Source organism: Vipera ursinii, assembly GCF_947247035.1.
Source record: "Vipera ursinii genome assembly, chromosome: 2".
Taxonomy (NCBI): domain Eukaryota; kingdom Metazoa; phylum Chordata; class Lepidosauria; order Squamata; family Viperidae; genus Vipera; species Vipera ursinii.
The window spans coordinates 188,232,173-188,253,853 of record NC_139513.1 but is presented as its reverse complement, the minus strand read 5'-3'; the positions used below and the strand labels follow the sequence as shown (position 1 = coordinate 188,253,853).

Below are 21,681 nucleotides of genomic sequence, written 5' to 3'. Positions count from 1 at the left end.
TTCTGCCCCAACGAAGTTCCGCTGGGCTCTTTCCGGTAGCCGTGCATGGTGTGGTGTGTTGGTTAAGTAGGAATTGGGCAAACCTTTGGTGCCAGTCACCGCTGATAATTTGTTTTAATGCGTCTTTGGTTGTGCGCACCACAATCCATTGGTGGCCAGGTGGAAGGGTGCTGATGTGACATATCTAATTGTGTAGCTCCTTGTGAAAGCCTGGAATTCAGAGGAGGTGAATTGAGAGCCATTATCCGATACTAACACATCCGGGAGGCCATGTGTGGCAAAAAGTCCCCTGAGCGCTTGGATTGTCCTTGCTGTGGTCATGCTAGTTACTGGAACTACCTCCAACCACTTGGAATGGCTATCTACGACCACTAAAAACAACTGTCCCTGGAATGGCCCTGCGTAGTCAATGTGGACGTGGGACCATGGGGTGTGTGGCCTCCCACTTGTGAACGGGTGCATGTGGCATCTCAGGTCTGGACCTTTGACACACATAGCACCCTTTTACTTGCTCCTCTATGGCCTTATCTAGGGCTGGCCACCACAGGTAGCTTCTGGCTAGTGCCTTCATCCTTACTATTCCTGGATGCCCCTCATGTAGAGATTGGATGACTCTGTTCCTTAACTTTTCTGGAATTACCACTTGGCTGCCCCACAATAGGCAACCCTTGTGCATGGACATCTCACACCTGCGAATAAAATACGCCTGAAATTTTGGCCCCGGGCTTTTCTCCTGCCACCCAGTTGCTACCCATGTTAAAACTCTGCTCAGGATCTTGTCCGCCACTGTCTCAGCAGCGATATCCTTTGCCTTGAGTGGGCATTCTAGCAGGTCCTGAATGGTCAGTAGTTGAGCTGCCGGTGCCGGATCTGGATCCGCTTGCGTTAGTGGCAACCTACTTAGTCCATCAGCGTGACCCATCTCCTTCCCTGGCCTGTACATCGGTTTACAGTTATAGGCCGATAGGAAAATGGACCACCTGAGCATTCTTGGGGATAAGATCTGGGGAGTTTGCCTATCTAATGTGAACAACCCCAGTAGTGGCTTGTGATCTGTGAATATTGTGAATTCTCGGCCATAGAGGTAATCATGAAACTTTTTAACCCCAGCCACTATTGCCAAGGCCTCTTTATCAATTTGAGCATAATTCCTTTCAGCCCCTGACAGTGTCCTGGAGTAGTAGGCAATGGGTCTTTGGACCCCATCCCCTTCCAAATGACTCAGAACTGCCCCCACTCCATATGGGGAAGCATCACATGCTATGCAAATGGGCTTAGATTCTATAAAGTGAGTCACAGTTGAATCTCTGGACAACAGTTTCTTTAAACTCCTGAAACTATTTTCATGTATAGGGGTCCAGTTCCACACTGCCTGCTTATCCAGGAACCTGTGAAGGGGCTCAGCAATAGCTACTTTATTTGGGACGAATGAATGATAGAAATTTAGTAGCCCCAGGAATGCTTGCAATTCTGTCTTATTCTTGGGGTGGGGCCCATCTTGATGGCCCTTACCTTGGACTCTGCAGGATGGATTCCCCTGGCATCAATTCTGAAACCCAGGAATTCAGTGGCCTTTACGCCAAAGCTGCATTTGTCTTTCTTTAACTTAAATCCTGCAGCACGAAATCTTCCTAACACTGTCTCCAATCGGTCAGCCAATACTTCTTCCATGTTTCCCGCAATGAGTACATCGTCAAAGTGTGGACATACTCCTGGAATCCCTTTCAGAGTCCTCTCCATCACCTCCTGAAAAATTCCTGGAGCCACAGTCACTCGGAACTGTAAACAGTTAACTTTATACGCTCCACGGTGAGTTACAATAATTTATGCGTCGGCCGTCTCCCTGGTAACCGGGAGCTGCTGGTACGCCTGTGCAAGATCTAATTTAGCGAAAATGGTGCCACCTTGTAGGGAAGTGAGGACATGGCTGACCGTTGGGACCGGGTAAGCATGCAGACTGAGTGCTCGATTGATCGTGCACTTGTAATCCGCGCAAATCCTAACCTCCCCATTTGATTTGAGGGGGGTGACTATTGGGGTTTCCCACTCACCCCCTTCTATGGCCTCTAACACCCCTTGTTCCACTAGTTTGTCCAGTACGCTCTCAATTTTATGCTTGAGAGCGAAGGGAACTCTTTGGGCCTTAATTCTAATGGGTAGTACCTTAGGGTTTAACTTAAACGAAATGGGGGGCCCAGTGTATTTGCCCAGTTGATCATTGAACACGTCTGCAAACTTTTTGCAGATGGTTTCGATCCTCTTGGCCTGGGTGTTGTGGATCTCTCCAATCACGATACCCAAGGCCTTGAACTAATCTAACCCCATTAAATTAGTCCTTCAGCCTTCAACTACGAGGACATCCAAACACCCCTGGAACCCCACGGACAATGTGGCTTCCCCCTTAATTTTAATTGAAGTGTTTTGGAAATCTGCTAATTTGATATCGGAAGGCCTCCACTTGACCCACTGCTGACTCCAGTTGCACACGTGTTCAAAAGTCTCATTTGAAATTACTGAGACTGCTGAACCAGAGTCCAGTTCCATCTTGCAGGGAATCCCCTAAAAACGGATATCCAATTAGATTTTTGGGGTGAGTGGCCGGTGAACCCTGGTGTTTTTTCAAAATGGAATCGCCAGGTCAGCTCAGACATTCTTCTGTTGAAATGCCTGTTCAGTTTTTCCACGAGGTCGTTGTACGTAACGGCTCCAATGGCTGTTGGCGCGCACAGTCCCACGGCCAGATCGTGAATGGCTGGGCGGCTTGTGCACATTAGAGCCGCTACCTTCATACTGTCCTCCATGATTCTGTTCACCCGTAGGTAGAACTCGACCTGACTCAGGTGTGATTCCCACTGCTCGGGACACCTTGGGTCAAATGGCTGGATCTGGCCGAACTGTGCCATGTTGCGTCTGGTCCTGCAGATCCTGCTTCGGATAACCCTTAAACTCGGTAGCTGGGGAAGATGCCTCTTCCCCCAGTGAGTAATGCGGCCCCTTTGTTAAATCAGCTCTTTCTGAAGCAGGATCCCACCTTCGTCGCCAGTGAAATATAGTGGGTTAACACACACAAGACGATGCCAGGCAGTGAATTCAGCTCTTTATTTGTAGAGAAGAACCAGCAACAGAATGGGCTGCCTGTGCCCTTTATATACTCTGGCTGCTGAGCTGACAGCCAATCAATTTAACTAGGCTTTCCCGCTGAAAACTGAGCCACGCCTTGCGGCAGTTATGTACAGCCCCTTCTAGCTGTCATCTGTTAAGCTATTGCTTAATACAATACACACTCCAATACACAGCAGTTTGCATGCCACACTAAACAAGGTCGGACAATAACTACTACTGTTATGCTTCTTCCAGATAAATAACACCTCAGACAATACAGCAAAGCATAGCCTGTTATAGTTCACCACTGTTTGTCATGTTGGTTGATAGCTCACCTTTCATAGTATCTGGCTATCTTGGTACTTTTTTTCATTTTTGTCAAAAATAAATAAAATATGATAGATTAATTAAAATTGGAGGGGCCCCCCAGCCCCACTTCTTTCATGCCCATTTTACCCTTTTCAAATATACAGGCTATTGCCTGCAGACAAAACACCCTCCTTTTTGTGATTATCCTAGTCTTCAATCTCTTCTTCCAGAGGCTGGAACAGAGAATTAATCAAAGCACAGTCAGTGTCAATGCAATCTCTCCCAAATCAATATCATTTATTTCTCTGTAGCAAAGATAGGATTATACCATACACTTATTTGTAACTTGAAAACATACCGGTGCTGCTTCTTAAGAGGAGCTTTCTCTGTCATCTCTGGCATAGTTTGAGACAAAAGAATCTAGGAAAACAGAAAAACTCATCACAATCTTTGAAGCTACTATATCAATTCTCATTACAGTTGAACATGCATGGTTTTTCAGCAAGCTTTTACATCTGTATTTGTAGCAAACTTTCACCGCAATTTTGAAATAATTTTACATTAGCACAATGAATTAATGAAATTGTCAAAGGTGTTGGTACACCTATGCATTGAACACTGAAGGAGAAACAACAATGCAAAATCTCTCTATTTAGCTACTCATATATTATCTATACTCAGCAGCAAACCATTTACTAGCTTGTAAGCATTCTACAGTTTCTACTGCATCCAAAAATACTTCAGATCTTAGACTAATAAAATTGTCTGAAATACCGAAGCCTTATTTATATTTTACTTTAATATCTTCATAAATGACCTAGATGGAGGGACTCATCAAATTTGCAGATGAAACAAAGCTGGGGGGAACTGCTAACACTTCAGAAGATATCCTCAAGATCCAGAAGAATCTTGACAGACTTGCGCACTGTGTCCTATCCAAGAAGATGCAGTTTAGTGGCAAAAAATGTAAGATCCTGCACTTCGGCAGGAAAAAAAAATGCACAGGTAAAGGATAAGCAACACCTGACTCAACAGTAGTGCCTATTAGAGGGACTTAGGTGTCCTGGTAGAACAACCACTTAAGTTCAGTGTTTCCCTGAAAGTAAGACCTGGTCTTACTTTCTTTTGGGCTCTGAAATAAGCACTAGGGCTTACTTTTGGGGTCGAGCTTACTTTTATTGGTACCAGCAGGCTGTGAGCATGTGGCGGTGGGGCGGGGCTTGCGCATGGGGTGGAGACGCTATGCAGCGACAAGAGCGTGGTGACAGACCAAATACTGGCACGGGCAGGTGGGGCAGGGCGCATGCCCTTCCCGTGCCAGGCCAGCTCCTGCAGCCCTGGGGCGGCCATGCTGGGCGGTGGTGAGAAGGGCACCAAGGTGGGATTGGCCAGCCCAACACTCCTCCGGCCAGAGCGGAGGGGCTTTGCCCCGGGTATCCAGGAAGGCCGTCTTCCTGGACTGGCCATGCCTGCCTGAGAGGGGAGTGGGCAGCCCAGGACCAAAGCAGCAGGTGGAGCGCCAGAGGCTCGGGGAGGGAAGGTGCTGAAGTGAGCAGATGTCCTGCAATCAGCTCCCATGCCGGCTGTCTCTTCCCCACCAGAGCCAGAATGCCGCCGCATTTACCTTAAGTGCCAGTAGATGTTGGCCTTCCCTCTGGTGACCTGGGCAGCTACGAGACAGAGACATACCCGTTTCACCATCTTGCCACCCGCTTTGCAGCTCCTACACAGTTCTCTGCCATTGCGGAGCTGAAGTGCTTGCCACACCACCGCCAAATGCCCTCGCTTCTTCAGGAATTGCATTTCTTCACTTATCTGATTTCCAGCCACATCCCGTTTCTCCTTCACACTCCTCCACTGCCATGGGCAGGGAAACAAAAGAAATTTGTGGGGGAAAGAAAAAAGTCAATCAATTTCAACTTCACAAGATCTTTTTTTTGTGATACGTTGGAATTGATTGACATGTTTTCCCCCCACAAACATTTGTTTCCCTGCACGTGGTGGTGGAGGAGCATGAAGGAGATACGAGATGGGGCTGGAAGTCTGGTAAGCAAAGATATGCAATTCCTGGGGAAAGTGAGGGCATTTGGGCTGTAGAGTGGCAAGCTCTTCAGCTCTGCAATGGCAGAGAACTGCGATGGAGCTACAAAGCAGGTGGCAAGATGCTGAAATGGGCCTGTCTCTGTCCCACAGCTGCCCAGGCCCGCCGGAGAGAAGGCTGACATCTACTGGCACTTATGGTAAATGCGGCGGCATATCAGCTCTGGTGGGGAAGGGGCAGCTGGCATGGCTGCTGATGGCAGGCTGCCCACTTGCTTTAGCACCTTCCTTCCCCGAGCCTCCAGCGCTCCAGCTGCTACTTTGGTGGCTCTGTGGGCAGAGCAACGAAGAGAGCCAGGTGGCTTAAAGCGCCAGCAGTCTGGCTCAGAAGTGAAAGGGAAGAGGATGGGCAGGTGAAGGGGGAATCTACCCCACCTGTCCCGTGGCCACTTTCAGCCAAGCCATGTTGCACCTGCCAATGGTGCAGCCATGAGGCTTGGCAGATTTCCAAAGCAGTTTGGAAACAAACGGGGGGGGGGGGGAAACCGTTTTTTCCAACACAACTTTTTCCTTTTTTCCCACCAAGGCTTCCCAGCTCCAGTTAGGGTTGGGGGGGGTGGGGATTAGGATTACTGTTGGCATGGGAGGCCTGGCTATGGCCTCGCATAAGTCAGATGGGGGGATCTGCCAAGCCTTATGGCAGCGGCACTGGGCGTGATGCACAATGTGGCAAACGGGAACAGCAGCTGAAACCAGCCACAAAACAAGCCAAGCGGCAGTAAGGGACTGATATACTATTGGTTAGCAGGGCACATGGGTCAGATGGGGGATCCGCCAAGCCTCATGGCAGCAGCACTAGTGGGTGTGATGCGCAATGCAGCAAATGGCACAAGTCGGGTAGCATGAGTGGCAGCAGTAAGGTATACCGTAGGTTAGCATGGCATGTGGGTCAGATCGCCCCTCTCCCAGTGGCTTCGCCTCGTCACAGAGGCACTGGCAGCTTCCCCCACTTAACCTTGTGTCTATAGTAGAAACCAGACAGAATTGGCAGCCAGCCGTCTGTGCAGGCTGTTAAGTAGGTATCAGAACCCACTTCAATCCACATCTTAAGAAAGGACTCTTGGAGACAAGGTTGTCCAAGCAGGAACTTTTACTAAGAAAGAGAAGATAGCGGGTATAATAGACAGGATCTGAGAAATCCCTTCACAGATCAATATTTTTAAATGTCCCCAAGCAAGCCCCACCCCACAGTTCATTTGGTCAGTTCCAGATCAGCCAAGTTCCAGGTGGCAAGCCCCTTGTGGGAAGAGGAGAGACATCAGTCCATTCATAGCAGAAACATTTCCACCCCCTCACATTTCATCCGGAGAAACAAACTAGATTCTGGAGGGTTTCATTCCACCCCCTTTCTTAGTTGCCCGTAAGATGAGAGGGAAAATGCCTAGTGAGAGAGTAATTGATCTTATTGTGATGGATAGCAGGCAGGCGGAATAAACAAAAGGTTACATTTGAGGAAGGAAGTGAAAGCAATAAAAACCCATGCTTGTTCCCTCTCCTCCTTGGGAATGGCAGAATCTGGGGGTGTCGGGGGGGTGAGATTTGGGTTTGCACAGAAAATAGTTAGAAATGAAATATAAATGGATTCTGAGAGTAGGGCTTACTTTCAGGGGAGAGCTTATATTAGGCCCACCCCCGAAACTCAACCTGGGGCTTACTTTCAGGGGGACTTACTTTCGGGGAAACAGTGTAGGAACCAGCAGTGTTCTGAAATTGCCAAACAAACCAACGTGGAACTGAGCTACATCAATAGAGGGATAGTATTAAGTGACAGAATCACTTTATACCACATTGGTGAGGCCACATTTGCGATATTGCATCCATTTCTGGTCACAACAATATAAAAAAGATGTTGAGGCTCTAGAAAGAGTGCAGAGAAGAAATTCCATTCCAAACCTATAAATCTATGTATCAGTCACAAAGGATAATTCATGAGAAGGCTTACTAAAAAGCCCTATTTTGTCATGAATATCTGAAGTAACAGCAAAATTCAATTTTATATTTAGTGTAAAATGTGTTCTATAACTTTAGTGAGTCTAATTTTTACCAGTTATTAAAACGTATGAAACCTAATATTAAACTACATAGGAGTGGCATGTTGGTTGAAACTCATGTCACTGATTCTTGTTTAATGTTTTTTCAGATACACTAGTGTTGGGTATATATATAAAATCAAAATATAAACATGAAATACTTTATAACAATAAGGTAAAGGTAAAGGTTCCCCCGCACATGCGTGCTAGTCGTTTCCGACTCTAGGGGCCGGTGCTCATCTCCATTTCAAAGCCGAAGAGCCAGCGCTTGTCTGAGGACGTCTCCGTGGTCATGTGGCCAGCATGACTAGACGCCAAAGGCGCACGGAACGCTGTTACCTTCCCACAGTAGTGGTCCCTATTTTTCTACTTGCATTTTTACGTGCTTTCAAACTTCTAGGTTGGCAGAAGCTGGGACGAGTAACAGGCGCTTACTCTGTTACGTGGAACTCGGGATTTGATCCACCAAACTGCCGACCTTCTGATCGACAAGCTCAGCGTCTTAACCCACTGAGCCAATACAGATATGCAAATATTAATAAGGAAAAAAAATTTAAAAGGAAAAACTTGCCTGAAAACAAAAACATATCAAACAATTCAAGGAGTTTTAATATATTGCTAGATATTCTTCTTCTCTGCTTCTCTATGCTTCTCTATCTAAAAAGAAATCAGTTCAAATATTATCACTGCATGCATGTCAAGAATCTACTGCCATAAATCATGCTACATATGTTCAAAAACTCCATAAACCACAAACAGAACATAGAGAGATATACGTACTTAGACAAACAATAATAACATATTGAAATTCATATGCATTTTAATACTAAATTTATCAACTGAAATCAAGCAAAAACTACTCATAACTGAACAGAAAGGAGAAATTTAAGTTAGAAAATAATTTGACAATAAATAAATAGGAGATCCTCATCAATAGTTCCTTTTAAATGTTTTGCATTTAGCGTATCTATTGGCCAATAAAAGAAACAAGAAAAAACAAATCTTTCTACAGGTGGTGGCTATATAAGGAATAAAAGCGAAAATATTTTTTCCTTCTCTGCATAAAAGAAATCAAACATACATACAGCATGTATCAAATGTAAATCTATAGAAGAGCACAGAAGAAAAATAAAGAGAATGGAATAAACAAGTGGCTACACTTCAGCTCACAAAAGTGGACAAGGATTTTCGGAATCAAAAACAAGAGCAATAGTAAATTGTTCCAGAAAGTAAACTTCCACAAAGAGAACTATCACATGGAGGAATATGCTCAGTGGAAGAGATTTACAAGATATTCTTTACCATGCAATTAATAAAACACTTTTAGGCTACCGCATGAAAACAAGGATAGACAATAAAGCACCAAGAACACAGAGCTGGAAGAGGAGAGCATGACTACTATTGAAAGATGACAAAGGACATAATTATGGTAATTAGCATTTGTCCTTGTGATAAATGTAAATGTATGCTTAAAAGATTTTTTCATTTATGAAGTTTGCCAGAATAACAAAAATACAAGTACGGTATTTTCCAATTTTCAGGAAGTTCACCAAGAGTTATTCTTCCCAGTTATCCATATGGAGAACACAGTATTATCAATAGCAATTATCACTCTATTTATCTCAGACTCTTTGAAGCTCTAAGAAAAAGACTCAGTCCCTTAATCTTTTATCAGAAATAATCAAATCAATCATATATGTGTGTGTGTAATGTGTGTATATATAATATGTATATTATATATATATATATTATATATATATCTGTGTGTATGTATGTGTGTATATATATATATATATATATATATATATATATGTATATATATATATATATATATATATATATATATGTATATATATATATATATATATGTATATATATATATATATATATATATATATATATATATATATATATATAATATGTATATGTATATTTCAAGCAGATATTCACCAATTACAATTCTCAGACATTCAATCATCTAAGAGTATTTTTTTTCTGAAAGTGTTCAGAAAACACTTTTTCTCAAAATCCAAATCTACGCTTTCATTACCTCCATTCATTCAAGCTTAACACACAACTATTACCAACCTATACATTCCTACTTTCATATACACCTACAACAATGTAGCTGTATATTTTAGCCCATTCATGCATAAATAAGCCGATACCTACATTTTTATGCATGCATGCATTCATCAAATAGCTGTCATGGTGGGTTCGACCTTGACCCTTCCTGGGGCCTTTCAGGATGCTTTTTGATTCTTGCTTACCTCTGTTTTTTCCCCCAGGGCCATACAAAAGAGACTGAGAAGTAGAAACAATCCCTTGTGAAACTGTCCTGAGAGAGAAGCTAGTAGAAGGGAAAGAATATACAGCAGTGCACAACGAAACAACAAAAAGAGGACCAAATGAAAGGAAAATGAAATAATAATAATAAAAGGAGGGGGAAGAAACTCACTACTGAACACAAGAGTGACAGTTAAACGGAATCTAAGACAGCCAAAGACAGGGGTTTTTTTTAGAGAAAACTGCACTTATCATTTCATCATCTCTTGCAAATTTTTAGCCAAATTACTTCTTTTTGAAAGATGGTATTTTAGTTAGCTGTTAGTTTATTAATCTGTCGCTAGTTATAGTACTATATGTTACTCCTGGCTCATATTTGTAAAAGAAGAACTTTTCATTAGAGGACAAAAGAGTGCTGTTTTTGTTATCACTAACGGAAGAATAATGGCAGAAAATTGGCATTGTGGTGAAGGTAAGGCTTGACTGCAATTAAGGTTTTAGAATGACATGCTGAAGAAACAGGGCAACCAGACTGAACAAGAACATTTGAAGTATATCCAGTGAGTGACAGTTGAGGGGAAGCCTGTTGTTGAACTCACTGCTCTTTTAGTGGACTTGGAAGGCTCCCAAGAAAGAGATTTTTCTTGGATAGTGTCTGCTTTTCTCTGTCCTTATTACATCTCAAGATATTTACATGGCCATCTGCTCAGAGATGGGATAAGGTATCTGCAGGCTCTCTGTATAATTTTGCAGGTTTCTTGATGGAGAAAGTCCTAGAGTGGTGTTGACGAAACTTTTAGAGACTGAGTGCCCCAAAACCGCCCTGCCCCCACCTCTGCCCTGCCCCGCCACTCACTGCCTCCATGGCCTGCCGCATATCGCCCAAGGCGACCCATCAGCACTATGGCGGATACGCCCTGTGACTGTGCCCCGCAGCATCAACTGTGCGTGACAGGGCGTGAGGGTGGAGTCCCCACTGCCCGGCTGCCATGTCCTTGGCTGCGCTGCTCCTTGTGGGCCCTGCCCGGGGGTGACTCTTCTCCGGGGAGGCTGCTGGTGAGGAGGGGGCTGAGGGGGGAGGCGGGGCTGAGGCAATGGCACATATGCCCACAAAGAGCACTCAGTGCCGCCTCTGGCACGCGTGTCATAGGTTGGCTACCACTGTCCTAGAGCTAAATATGAACTGGACAGAATCCAATATGTTGTTGAGACTGGATCTTGTGCTATGAATCAAGGATACTTTTGAGCTCATTATGTTCAAGGAAGTGGACAGGATTCTCCATGAGATGAGTTTGCCAAATGCAAGTTGGATTCATGTTTTTCCTAGTTCTTCCAGGCAGGAAGGAATTGGCTGGATTAGGGGAATTGACAATGCTTGTCTGAGGGAGACTGTAGTACCACCTGTTTAAAGAGGCATTTGTGTACTGTCTCTTGAAAAAGCTCTCCCTGAATACAGCCAAACTTTTAATCACCAACTTGCTGAGGGGAGTGATTCAGCTTCAAAGAGTGATAGAAGATATGGATTATCTAGATTCCATTGGATGTAAATGGCATTAGTCACATTGGTGTATGACCATCTCAACCTTGATGGGGGACACTCCACACTTCCAGTCCTTTTAAAATTCTTAGTGGCTTCTGATACTCTTGATCATACCATCATATCGAACTGTCAGCAGGAGTTAGGGGGTTGAAAGTGTTGTTCTTCAGTGGCTTTTTTCTTGAGTGGATGGTTCTAGTCCAGCAGCTCCCAATCTTTTCTATTCCCCTAGAACGCTTCTGATATATTCTTGCACCCCTCACAAAAATTCAAAGTAACAGCAACTAATTATGCCTATACACTATAATTTTGAAATTTGAAATAATTTCGCACCTCCTGGAATATCAACTCGCATCCCTGGTTGGGAACCCGTTCTAGTCTATAATCAAAGTAGAGCAGTATTTAAGAGTGTAATTTCACCTATGTGGGATATCAGAGGGCATAGTGCTCTTTCTCATATTAATTTTTCATTATTTTTTTCATTTTTAATATTCTGTAAGGTATGAAGAAAGAAGAATATAACAGAATAGCCCAACACAATACAGTCAATGTTCACTCACAGGTTACACATGACACTCAATTTATCAATAGAACAGTTATTATTAGCATTTGTATAATCTTTCCAGAGCTGATAAAAACATGACTCATTCCTCTAAAAGTTTTATGTCACTTTTTTCATAAGAGAAAAAAAATAATTGCAGATCAATTATTTAATGATAGGTTATCTAGAAATTTCCAGTTTAGAGCAATTCTTTCTGCTCCATCTTATGATTTTGATTTGGTGCCATTGTTGTCAACCCTTAGCAATCATACAGATTTTCTCCATGACAATCTGTTCCTAACCTGGTCTTTCTGCTCTTCCAACAGTCTCCATCATACACTAAACAAAATGTTTCTTTCTTGATCTTTCCTCCTTCTCAGGACCAGGCAATCTTTTCCCAAAGTGCTAATTGATCTCTCTTACTGAACATTAGAAATGCATCTACAAGGCCTATTTTTACTATTTACTTTATTTACTACTCAGTCAGATATTTAACAGCAAAAGTAAACATATAGACACTGTAAAATGCTGAGAAAAAAGTGTACTGAGTACGGAAGATTACTGTGACATAGATACACAGCCCTTGACTAAAGCATTTTTAAAGTTCAGAATGTCCAGATAACATTTGGAAATGGTTCAGACAGGTGCCTCCCTAAGTCACTGAACTATAAAGAGAAGAAATAAAACAATGAGGCTTACAAGATTCTGTTTTTATACCAAATCTTAATAAAAACAGTTTTAGCTATCCTGTGCAGTTGATTCTTAGTCTGATTTATCTTGTGGGGTCAACAGGTATATCTCAAGTCTTCTCTGAAACAGTAATCAAAAAACAAAACGATCAGACATTGTTATGGAAAACAATTTTTATGACATTAAACAAACCTTTGGTCACAACCTTAAAATATGCTAAGAACCCAAAAGAATGATTTTAGGCTATCATATAATGCTTTGTAGAAGCAACAGTGAAAACTGGACATGGAACCACTGATTGGTTCAAAATTGGAAAAGGAGTCTGGCAAGGCTGTATACTGTCGCCCTGCCTACTGAACCTATATGCAGAGCACATCATGAGAAAGGCAGGGCTAGATGAATCAAAAGTTGTAATTAAGATTGCCAGGAGAAATATCAACAACCTAAGATGTGCAGACGATACCACTCTAATGGCAAAATGTTAAGAGGAACTAAAGAGCCTCTTTTTGCAGGTGAAGAAGGAGAGTGCAAAAGTTGGCTTGAAACTTAACATTAAGAAAACCAAGATCATAGCATCTGGCCCTCTCAATTCCTGGCAAATAGATGGGGAAGAAATGGAGGTAGTGACAAATTTTATTTTCCTGGGCTCCAAGATAACTGCAGATGGGGACTGCAGCCAAGAAATTAAAAGATGCTTGCTCTAGACAGCATACTAAAAAGCAGAGACATCACCCTGCCAACAAAACTGCATATAGTCAAGGCTATGGTCTTCCCAGTTGCAATGTATGGCTGTGAAAGTTGGACCATAAGAAAGGCTGAGCACCAAAGAATTGAGGCCTTTGAACTATGGTGCTGGAGAAGACTCCTGCGAGTCCCTTGGACTGCAAGGCGATCAAACCGGTCAGGCCTAGAGGAGATCAACCCTGACTGCTCTTTAGAAGGCCAGATCCTGAAGTTGAAACTCAAATACTTTGGCCACCTAATGAGAAGGAAGGACTCACTGGAGAAGAGCCTAATGTTGGGAAAGATTGAGGGCAAGAGAAGAAGGGGACGATAGAGAATGAGGTGGATGAATGAGGTGACTGAATCAGTAGGCGTGAGCTTAAATGGACTCCAGAAGATGGTAGAGGGCAGGAAGGCCTGGAGGAATGTTGTCCATGGGGTCGCGATGGGTCGGACACGAATTTGCAACTAACAACAACAACGCTTTGTATACTAAAATGAGGGTAATAGAAGAAGGGGACGACAGAGAATGAGGTGGCTGGATGGAGTCACTGAAGCAGTAGGCGTGAGCCAAATGGACTCCAGAAGATGGTAGAGGACAGGAAGGCCTGGAGGAACATTGTCCATGGGGTCACAATGGGTCAGACACGACTTCACAGCTAAGAACAACATACTAAAATGAGCATCCTGACACAGGCTGAAAAGCAACCAGTAAAAAAAGTAATTTCAATATGACAGCATTGTAACACCTACAATATGGCATTCTAGGCCAGCTACAAGCTCCAAAGTCTTGCAGATCTTTAGATTCCAAATAGAATAATTAATACTGAGAGTAGATACTTATCCAATAATCCATATAAGGCATTGTGTTATCACAACCATTAACTGTTTAACCAAGAATTTAGACTCTTTTGGAGAGATACATTTGCAAAAACTAAGCAGGACCTTATCAATCTGAACTTTAAACAAGAATAACCTAATTCTGTTTGTAGAAGATGAACAGGGGCACACATGGAAAGCTTCAATAACCTTTTATAGTACTGAATTTGTGTGTTTTCCAAAGATTTTATGCAATAGGCATTCTATCCTTTTTTGCTTGAAGCATCTGTGGGAAAACAATTTTAGTGCTTGGTGCTAGCAATTATTCTCCTTTTGTAGGACAAAAAAAATCATGATAGTCCCTATTGTTTTAATTAACATTTTACATTTTACTATAATCTACACACACTTTACCCAAAAATTATTGAGTATTATTCTAAACATTTAAGAGTTTTAAACTGTTTTATGGTAGCTTCTCCAATATTTAGGTCATTTCCCCAAAATCATAACTTTGGATTTTATATGCTTAACCTCTAGATATTTCTCAGCACAATAACCTAATTTTTTTAAACATTCTTTTATCCAATTATTATTATTGAAAGAAGAATCATAACACTTATCATATGATAAAACTTTCAAGAACCTAAAGAACTCTGCAATGAATTGAACTGAAGCCATTTTCACTTCGTTTTCAGTTGCCACATATTTAGAATAGAAGGAGGGAAAGTGTAGTTTTGAATTAGCCATAACAATTCTCAACTATCAGAACAGAGATCATTACTGATAACATTTTGGCAGGCTAGAGATCTGGGAGGAGTGCCCGCGGTTAGTAACAATTGGTGAATGTGATTTATGACATCTAATTGGGGTGAAAATTGTAACCTGCAACTTTTTAACCAGGGGGAGGGGACTTTAGTCTTGGGTTCACCTTTGTACGTGCTGCTATTTTGTAGCCAAATAAAAATGTTCTTTCAGGAAGAATTCCTTGCCTTGAAGTTCTTTTAATTGGTCTCATCTATCAGAACCATGACATCTTAGCTCAGGGGTGTCAAACTCAATTTCATTAAGGGCCGCATCAGAATTGCGGTTGCCCTCAGGGGGCTGGGTGGGTGTGGCCAGGGTGGGTGTGGCCTACTGGGTGGGCGTGGCTAGAGTGCGTATGGCCTACTGGGTGGGCATGGCCAACTCTACATCGTTCGCCTCAAGGGTGCCTATGGGGGCCTGGGCAGGAGTGGGACAGATCTGAGGGACTCTGGCAAAAGGAGGGTCTCTGGGCCAGGGCCAAGGCAGTGGGGGCCGTTCCATCACTGTTTCCAGGTGGCTTCGCGGACCACATGAAACCACTTTGCGGGCCGGATCTGGCCCCCGGGCCTTGTGTTTGACATGTCTGTCTTAGCTGATCAGAAAGCCAGAGAATACATAAAAACTGTCAGGCAGGACCGGCACCCCGTGGCAGAATACATGAAGGAATTCTGAGACCTTGCCAGCAAACCTAACTGGCCAGAAGAAATTTTGATGGGACATTTCAAAGATGGGCTAAATGATGACCTGTATTGTGCCTGCATTCCCAGGGGCGACCCTGACTTACTCCACAACTGGTACATGCTGGCTGAGGAGGTGGAGATCGATCGGGCCAGAAGGCAATGGCGTCTGGGGAGATCCTGGGGAAGATCCTCAGCAGAGGCACCCTGGGAGCCAGCGAAACAGACTCTCATTACTCCCTGACCAACAGGCTGTTTCAAATGTGCGGATGGTCACCGAATGCTGCTTGAAAACTCCAGTTTGAAAGCCTGACTGAAAAGCAGGGGGGAAACCAGGGAAAACCCTGCCAAAGCCAAAGGAAACAGCGATGAAAAGCATGGAGGTTGTCGAGATCCTAACCCCATCCAAACAGGGGGGAAGAATTCCGACCCAGACTGGGGAACCCTCGGAATCTTCAGAAGATGGCTCAGAGGACAAACCCCTGGTAAGTGGACCCATCGCGCCCCTCACCAGAACCGTAGAACTATTTAGCCCAGGGATGCCGGAAAAATCCCCAGAAAGTACAGCAGCAGCAAGAGAGGGGGAGTTGGAAGGCATACCAGAGGACTATTGACATCTGGCTGAGGTCTGACAAATTACCCCCTCACCAACCCATAGACTGTGCTATTGAAATGCTCCCGGGGCCAAGTTACCTAAACCAAAATTATACTCGATGACCCTGTGGGAATTAGAAGAATTTAAAAAAAATTGTAGAGAAGAATTTAGCAAGGGGTTTCATCCAGCCGGCAAAGCCAAAAACAGCAGCCCCTGTGCTATTCCTCAAAAAGAAGCCTGGGTCTCTTCATTTCTGTCTGGATTATAGGTCTCCCAACACAGTGAGTGAAACTAACCTCTACCCCCTTTCCTTTGATGAAGGACATGCTGGCACATTTGTCTAAAGGGAAGATTTTTTCAAAGTTGGACTTGAGAGAGGCAAATTACAGAGTCAGAATCAAAAAGGGGGACGAATGGAAAAGTGCATTCAATTGCCCTTTAGGTTGTTTCCAATTCAGAGTTCTGCCATTCGGGCTTCAAGGGGCACCCACAGTATTTATACATTGATAAACGAGGTGCTCCAGGAACACCTCTATAAGGGGGTGCTTGTCTACTTGGACGACATCCTGATATTTACAGAGACTAAGGAGGAACATGTAAAACTGGTCAAAGCTGTGCTGAACAAGTTCCATCTGTATGCCAAATTATCTAAGTGTGAGTTCCACAAAGATAGGATCAATTACCTTGGATATCGCATTTTTAAAAAAATCTCATCTAACAGCATAGAGATGGATCCTGGAAAAGTCCGGGCTGTGCTAGAATGGGTTCCACCCAACACCAGGGGGCAATTGCAAAGCTTCCTCAGATTTGCAAACTTTTGCCGCCAATTCATCCCCTCTTTTGCACAAATTGCATTGCCCATTACAAACCTATTAAAGACAAAAGGGAAAACCGAAGCCCAGCCAGCCATTGAAATGGACTGTAGAATGCCAAGCTGCTTTTGAGAAATTAAAAAGGTTATTCTCAACAGAACCAGTATTAAAACACCTGGATACTGAGAAACCTTTTATAATTCAAGTGGATGCTAGTGATGTAGCAGTAGGAGCAGTACTGCTCAGGAGAATAATGAAAGAAAATTACAACCTTGTGCATACACATCGAGGAAACTTACAAAGACAGAACAAAGGTGGGTAGTTTGGGAAAAGGAAGCATATGCTGTCCTGTGGGCTTTCTTAACCTGGCGACATTTCTTGGAGGGGAATAAAATTGTATCATCATCATCATCATCATCATCATCATCATCATTATTTCACCATAAAACAGGTACCAGGCAGAAAAAAATTCCTAGCAGATGCACTGTCACAGTTACCACAATACAGCAACACCAAATCAGAGATAACAGATCCACTCATGCCATCAAAGCAATTAGCAGCACCAGTCACCACTTGAGCGCAAGCCAAAATTCCAAAAACTCTAATAAGCCAAGCTGGAGTAGAGCTCAGGAAAGCGCTAGAGAAAGACAAATGGTTCCTAAGCCACAAAAATTTATGCACCATGAATGATGGACTTCCATGGGTGGGAGGGAAACTCATTGATAAAAAAAGGACATTGAAAGCTATGTAACTAGTTGCCCAATATGCACAGCAGCCAAAAGGAGACAGGGGAAAACTCCAGGACTATTGCAGACAGTAGCTACCCCATCAGCTCCCTCTATGGACTTTATTGTGGAATTACCAGAAAGTGGGGGAAATATAGTGATTTGGGTATAACAGACTTATTTGGGTATAACAGACTTAGTCTAAGCAGGTGCGTTTTATTCCATGCCAGAAAATCCCCACCGCCAAAATCTTAACAAAGTTATTTGTACAGCATATTTATCGACTACATGGAGCCCCACAACAGATTTTATCGGATAGAGGGTGCAATTTAATTTGGAGTTTTGGAAAGCTTTTCTAGAACTGTCATCTAGTCATCATCCTCAGACAAATGATAGGATGGAACGTTCGAACTCAGTACTGGAGCAGTACTTAAGGTGCTTTATAAACTACCAAGACAACTGGATTGACCTCCTGCCGTTTGCAGAAGTCGCCTATAACAATGCAGTACATTCCAGCACCGGCTACACTCTGTTCTAAGAAGCGACGGGACAGAGTTTTAATCTGATGCCTGACCTACCTTCTACTGAACCGACCATCCCCTATTTAAAAGAGTGGATTGCACAACTCCAAAACACCTGACCAGTTGTGAGGAAAGCTTTAGATGAGGCTAGGGAGGCGTATAAATTCCAAGCAGATAAAAAATGAATTGAGCCCAAACCATTTCAAGTAGGAGAGAAAGTATACTTGTCTACAAAATATCTGAAGTCTCTACAACCCTCTAAAAAACTGGGACCAAAATTTGTAGGACCCTTCCCCATTAAAAGTATAATCAATCCAGTAACAGTTGAGCTAGAGTTCCCTGAGACATTTGGTCAGGTTCACCCACTATTTCACATCAGCCTTTTAAAGCGTGAACTGAACTCGTCCTTAAGGCCAGCTACAACCTCTCCTCCCTCTCCAATTATGGTAGAAAGGGAGCAGCATTTTGAAATTAAAGACATTTTGGACTCTAGAAAATACCATGGATCCACTCAATATCTATTTGCTTGGAAGCATTTGCCTCCATCCCAGAACGAATGGGTCCTTAAATGCCATATTAGAGCACCTAGGCTACTTAGTAAATTCCATGCTATGTACCCTGATAAAGCAGACTAATTCCTCTTTTATCTCATTTTTTTTGTCTTTTACAGGTGGACCTTTTTACAGGGGGGCCTTTTTAGTTTCTTTTTCTCTTCTATGGGTTCTGCCATACGCCTGGGGAGGGGGGAGACCTTTGGGGGATTGTATGAGTGTTGCCCTTTTGCTTAGCTGCTACAATGTATCCTCCCCATTTCCTCTATCTGCTTGCTCTTTGAACTATTCTCCCCTTGATGTCAACCTGGGTTGTGAAAGGAATGTGCCTCCAGCCATCTGGCTTATCTCTCGCTGCGGAAGAGAAGGTGCAAAGACCCAATAACATTTTCACAGCTTGGGAACGGTGTCTTATCAGCCTCATTCCCACAGCAGACTTAACACCTGAGGATTGGCCCATTTGAACTGACCGGATAAACTGTTGGGGTGGGGTTTGCTTTTTGCTCCTTTAACCTATTGATTTGAGTGGGAAACCCTCAGATCCTACCTTCTATGTCTGCTGTCCACTTCCCTTAATAAAAGTTCCTTTTGGGATGAATCTGTTCCAAGAGTACTGCTTTCTTGGGAAGAGGTTTTGAAGTGTGTCCTTACACATGATAGCAGTATTCCAGTATTTGAGGGGCTGCCACAAAGAAAAGGGGGTCACATTATTCACCAAAGCACCAGAGAACAGGACAAGAAACAATGGTTGGAAACTGATCAGAGAAGCAACCTACAATTAAGGAGAAACTTCCTGACAGTGAGGACAATTATCCAGTGGAACAGCCTGCCTCCAGAAACTGTGGGCGCTCCATCACTGGAGATTTTTAAGAAGAGGCTAGACAGTCACTTGTCTGAGATGGTATAGGTTCTCCTGCTTAAGCAGTGGGCTAGACTAGAAGACCTCCCAGGTCCCTTCCAGCTCTATTCTATTCTATTCTATTCTATTCTATTCTATTCTATTCTATTCTATTCTATTCTATTCTATTCTATTCTATTCTATTCTATTCTATTCTATTCTATCCTATTCTATTCTAATTTGCATGGTTTTACACGCTAATCTCAGTCTTGTTTTACTGTTTTCTGATTTTATGTTTTGCCTAGTTGTGCTTTACAGCTAACATTATCCTTATTGGATTGGTTACATATGGTTTTGTACTGATTGTAATAAAACAGCTATCTTTCCATCCATCCAATCAATAAAATCTGGCCTCTTTTTAGAATACTTCCTTTAGCTTTAAAGATGCGGTACCTAATAAAGGAAGATGTGCAGTACAGTACCTCCTCATTCTAAGTGTTTCAATCTAGATAGAAATGAATATACATTTATGGTAGTAGAATGACAGATTCACTTATGCTGATCAATTGTTTGGGAAATTTACAGATGTATGTTCCTATTTGCCACTTAACGTCTAAATCAGTATTTTGGGAAAATAGTATTTTGTCATAATGCCTTCATTCGGCTGTGACACACGCAACTGTATGTCCATTTGTACTCAATCTTGCTATGTGAAAATATCTATTTTAAAATTTTGTCTGTCACATCTTATAACCAAGTTCTCAAAATAAGATAAAATAATCTTTGTCGTCATTTTTTACTGTGAGCACACTGGCCCACATTAAAAATGAAATTCTGTTGTTGCTTGCTCTCAAAAGAAAAATATATATCTAGCCATACACATACATAACACCCGTAACAACCATACATACATATATACATATACTGGTAAGGAAATTTTGGAGAGTGAATATGTAAACCCACAGTGATATAATTTACTAGAGATTAGAGCTACATAATATAGAATTGAAAAGACCAGCCCTTTCTTGCACTTGGGAATAGTGATACGTCCATCTCTAAGGATTCATTCATTTCCCAGAAGCTTTCCTATCCCATTTCAGATACTTCTTCAGGTCCCTTGGAAGAAGTCAAAATGCATACAGTCATCCAGCTTTCAAACCTCAATGACTATGCATTTTCAGGCCTATAACCAAACACTTCAGCATGGCTCATTAGCGATCATCCTAATAACAGGGTTAATCCATTCTCAGATATTATTTTTCCAGTCCTGGAGTTCTCATTCTATTTCCAAGTCCGCCCTAATGATCTCGGGAGCCTTCAGGCTACATCCTTCTAGCCTGTCCTAAGTATTTCTCAAGGTTTATCCATTTCACTGGGGAAAGTATCTAATGCTCAAACAGTATTTTTATGAAGATATTTACATAAACAACACGTAAATAAAGAGTAACAAAACGTTTCCATTTCCGGATCTGAACATGTTTGACTCAGAAGAAGCAATCCTAACCTTTTCTACCGATACTATTAATTTCCTTCCTTCTAGGACCCACTCATTTTAAGTGTAGCCAGCGCTGCCTTCTGCGGAACCCAATCATGCCAATAGTAGACCTAACTCCTCCCTTTCTTTCCTACGGGCCTCCGGAGAGCTCCCGAGGTTTCAAAGGGTGTTGCATAGCTGAAAGGAAGACCAGGTCCTGCCCACAGGGCTCCGGAGAGAGAGAAGATGGCAACGTCTTTTGCTGTAAGAAGCAGGGCTGCGGAAGCCTCGGAAAAGGTGGTTTGAGGGGGAAACCCTGCTGGTACGAACCCAGAGGCTTAACGCGGAGGTATGCACTCGGAGAACGAGCAGAAGTTGAACCCGGAATATTTCGGGTGCCCACGAGGTTGGAGGGCCTCTCGCGTAGCCACCTCCTGCCGCGACCCTGGCCAGAGGGACTCACCGACGGAGTACAGGGTGGGCTCAGCAGCTGCAGCCCCACCGAGGGGACCATCCTCCTCCGAGGAGGCCTCTTCGCTCCCGTATC

General features: G+C 43.1%; 1 protein-coding gene across 4 annotated transcripts in view; it reads right to left on the bottom strand.

Annotated features, from left to right (window-relative positions):
* Positions 1–21,681, bottom strand: part of USF3 (upstream transcription factor family member 3) — a 39,541-nt gene extending 17,860 nt beyond the window's left edge. For 3 of the 4 annotated variants that reach the window (XR_014491111.1, XR_014491112.1, XM_083351849.1), the window contains exons 1-2: positions 21,598–21,681; positions 3,770–3,831 (exon numbers count right to left, since the gene is read on the bottom strand). Coding sequence is in view for 1 of the 4 variants with exons in the window: in XM_083351849.1 (XP_083207975.1) it covers positions 3,770–3,831; positions 21,598–21,648 (113 nt within the window). In the remaining 3 variants the exon portion in view is untranslated. Of the gene's footprint in view, positions 1–3,769; positions 3,832–19,369; positions 19,485–21,597 lie in introns of those variants that run through there. The other variant, XR_014491113.1, reaches the window with a different exon arrangement.